Source organism: Blastomyces gilchristii (genome assembly GCF_000003855.2).
Source record: "Blastomyces gilchristii SLH14081 genomic scaffold supercont1.8, whole genome shotgun sequence".
NCBI classification, from domain to species: domain Eukaryota; kingdom Fungi; phylum Ascomycota; class Eurotiomycetes; order Onygenales; family Ajellomycetaceae; genus Blastomyces; species Blastomyces gilchristii.
Window position 1 is genome coordinate 68641 of NW_003101675.1, and position 3317 is coordinate 71957.

The window sequence follows — 3317 nt, forward strand, 5'->3', positions numbered from 1 at the left end:
CAGAATGCACATTTTGAGTCTCTGAAACAGGAGATTGCAAAGTATTCATATCTTTGACAGTTTGAATACTGTGTTTGAGCTTTGAGATTCATTCTTGAGTCTTTGTATTCATGAACTCTCATTTTCAAACCTGCTACTCTTACTTCAGAGATCTTTGACTGTTTCATTGTCTTTGTATATACTAGAACAGAGGCATTTCTTCTGCTTTGTCTGAACTCAATTGAATTTAGTCATACAGGCTTCTTTCTCAGTTGAATAGAGTTGTATTCTTCTAATTCATTTTTGAGAAGTAGCATTTCTTCTTCACAGTCAAAAATTTCAACTGGAATATCATGAAGAATGAATTTGTCTCACTTTTCATCTCTCTTAGATAGAATTGTTGTGTTTAACAAAGATTCTACTGCTGATTTCCAGAGATTCTCATTCTGAATAAGGAATTCAGCACTGAATTCAGGCATTGTAGTCAGAATGATGGAGTTTCCAAAGAAGAATGGCTCAATTGAAGCTATAACTGGTTTTTGAACTTCAATATCAGTCATTAACTGAGAAAAGAACTGCTGATTGATTTCATTTCTAATTCTGAAAATGAGGTTTGAGTTTAGCTTATTTCTCTGCAATATGTCCTGATTTGAGACTTTGAGAATAAGTCTTCTATTTCTGGAGATTTGAAGATTTTTCTCTTTTTGCATTTTTTTCTTCACTTTTCTATCACTAGAAGTATGAGCAGTATTCTTCTCAGTTTTCTCAGAATTTTGAGCAGGTTTCAAGATAGCAGGTTTAGAGGCAGCAGGTTTAGAGGCAGCAGATTCAGCTGCTTGAGCATATGTTTTCTTCTGATTTAAAGAAGAAGAAGAAGAAGAAGTAGAAAAGAAAGAAGAGCAAACTGAAGAGTCAGTAATTGTATTAGAAATTTTCAAAGTTTTTTGAACTGTGTTTGAAATTCCAAGTTTGAACTTGATCACTTTCTGTAGTTGTCTAGTCTGAGCATGAAGAATTAACAGAACTTCTTCATTCATCTCACTCAGACACTGCTTTCCAAGAATTTTACTTGCTTTTTCAAGTTCCTGTATTTCAAGAACTTGTTGTTTCTCTATTTCTTCTTTCTTTCTTCTCTTCAGAATTTCAATCTCAGGAATAGCATTTGAGAAAGCATCTTTTTCCACATCAACTGAGTGTACTTTTGAACTCATTGTTCTTACTCAATGAAAAGTTGGTCAGACTAATTCAATTGAGATATTTATTAAACTCTTTTGTACTTGAGACAGTATTAACTCTATATAAATACTGAAAAATACTTATTCTACATACAGAAGATTGATTTCTTAGATTATATTATTAAGATGAATGACATTTTAATGAACAGAAGCTGAGTCTCTGTCATTGAGAACTGACTGATACTGTAGATATACTGTGAGATGCAGATATTTCTAGAATTTATAAATTTCTATAGATGATTCATCTATACATATTCATGAATTACTGTCTCTCTTACAGATCTGTTAAAGAGAAGTGTGAAAGATAGAAAAACAGAATTATTTATTCTCACTCAAGACACTGTATAGATATTTGTGAAATTGAAACAAGCTTTTATAGATATCACAATGCTGAATTACTTTAATCCTGACTTACTCAGTCAGTGTGAGACTAATATATTCAGAAATGAGATCTGTGAAATCTTTTCATAGTTAACACTGAAGATCTTTCAATATTGAAAGAATTAGAGAATAATTATCTCTGAGAAAATAGATAATGAATTGTCTGTAAGAGAAGACTTTTTCATAGAGTCTATAAGACACTGTGAATAAAGATCAGTGATCTTCTTCTTCAAGAAGTTATCACTTATACAGAGAAGATATAATACTTATAATCAGAAGATGTTAGTAATTATTGAATTCTTTAAGATCTGATAATATTATCTTCAGAGTAGTAAGTACTCAGTGTAAGTTCTCACTGATTATATAAATCTGTATTATTTCTTAATAACAAAGAGCTTGATAGAATATCAAGTCAGATAAGTGAAGCTGCTTTCAGAGTATAATTTCTATATCTGATACTATTCAGATCAGCTTAACTCTGCTGATACACTGTCTAGACAGTCTGATTATAATATTATTAATGTAGAGAAGAATTCTATAAAAGAATCTCTGTCATCACTGCAGAAGAAGCTGACTGCAGAGAGTTGAGATTCTCTGAAGCTCAGAAACAGTGTCAGTAAGACAGCTATGTGACTCAGTATAGAAGATGAAAGAAAATCCAGATCTCTGCAGAGAACTGACACTGAAGATTATGAGCTTCTTATATTATATTTTACAATTATTGAATTGACAAAGAATGAAATAGTCTACAATCTTTTAATCTGACTACTTTTGAAATTTATTGATAAGTTACAGAAGAAGAACATCTCTACTGCAGCTTGAATTCAGAAGTTGAAGAAGAAAGAATCTGATTTAAACTTGAAAGAGACAGACTCTGAGTGAGACAGTGTTACTAAGAAATCAAGTCACTGATAACTAGAAGAATGTGAACTTCTACTGCTGAATGATTCAGTCTTTATCTCTTATAATAGAATGATGCATTAGAAGTTATTGAGAATTTATTATAATAATCTTCATACAGAGCACTTTAGATTAGAGAAGACTAAGAAGCTTCTAAAATATAAATACATTTGAGACAAGCTCTGAGCAGATGTTAAAGAGTATATTAAGACTTATAATGTCTGTTAAAGAATAAAGATTCTGCAGTATAAGTAATACAGTAAGTTAATATCACTGTCTATTTCAAAGAACTTATAATAGAATCTATTAATAAATTTCATAGTTGACCTGCTGAAGTCAATAAGAGTCAAAGAATATGACTCAATTTTGATCATTGTTAACTGCTTTATAAAGATGATCAGATATATTTCTATTTATAAAAAGATTAAAGCCTCTGAATTAACTGATCTGTTTTTAGATATCATTATTTATAATTACAGTGCTCTGAAATCATTGATAACAGATTAAGAATCTCTCTTCATCAGCAAATACTGATCAGCTTTTTACTATTATCTTATGATAAGATATCTTCTCAGTATCACATTTCATCTGCAGATAGATGATCAGACTGAATATCAGAATCAGATACTAGAACAGCATCTTTAAGTGTTCTATTGATATTATTAGAATGATTGACTTAAATATCTTCTAATCACTGAATTTATATATAACAATGTAAAGAATGCAATCTTAAAGATATCTTCTTTCTATACTTATTATGAATATAATTCTTTATTACTCAGTGACATTGCAGACAATATTTCAAAGAGAGAAATAGACAGT

At 30.2% G+C, this 3317-nt stretch overlaps 1 protein-coding gene across 1 annotated transcript; it reads right to left on the reverse strand.

Annotated features, from left to right (window-relative positions):
* Positions 1-350: 350 nt before the first annotated feature.
* BDBG_17061 (uncharacterized protein) lies at positions 351-1228 on the reverse strand (the record flags this gene model as incomplete). The annotated part of the gene is made up of 2 exons (XM_031724867.1): positions 930-1228; positions 351-833 (listed from the first exon to the last, which is right to left on the reverse strand). The coding sequence occupies exons 1-2, from the start codon at positions 1188-1190 to the stop codon at positions 351-353; spliced, it is 744 nt and encodes a 247-aa protein (XP_031578332.1). The 5' UTR covers positions 1191-1228.
* Positions 1229-3317: the final 2089 nt, after the last annotated feature.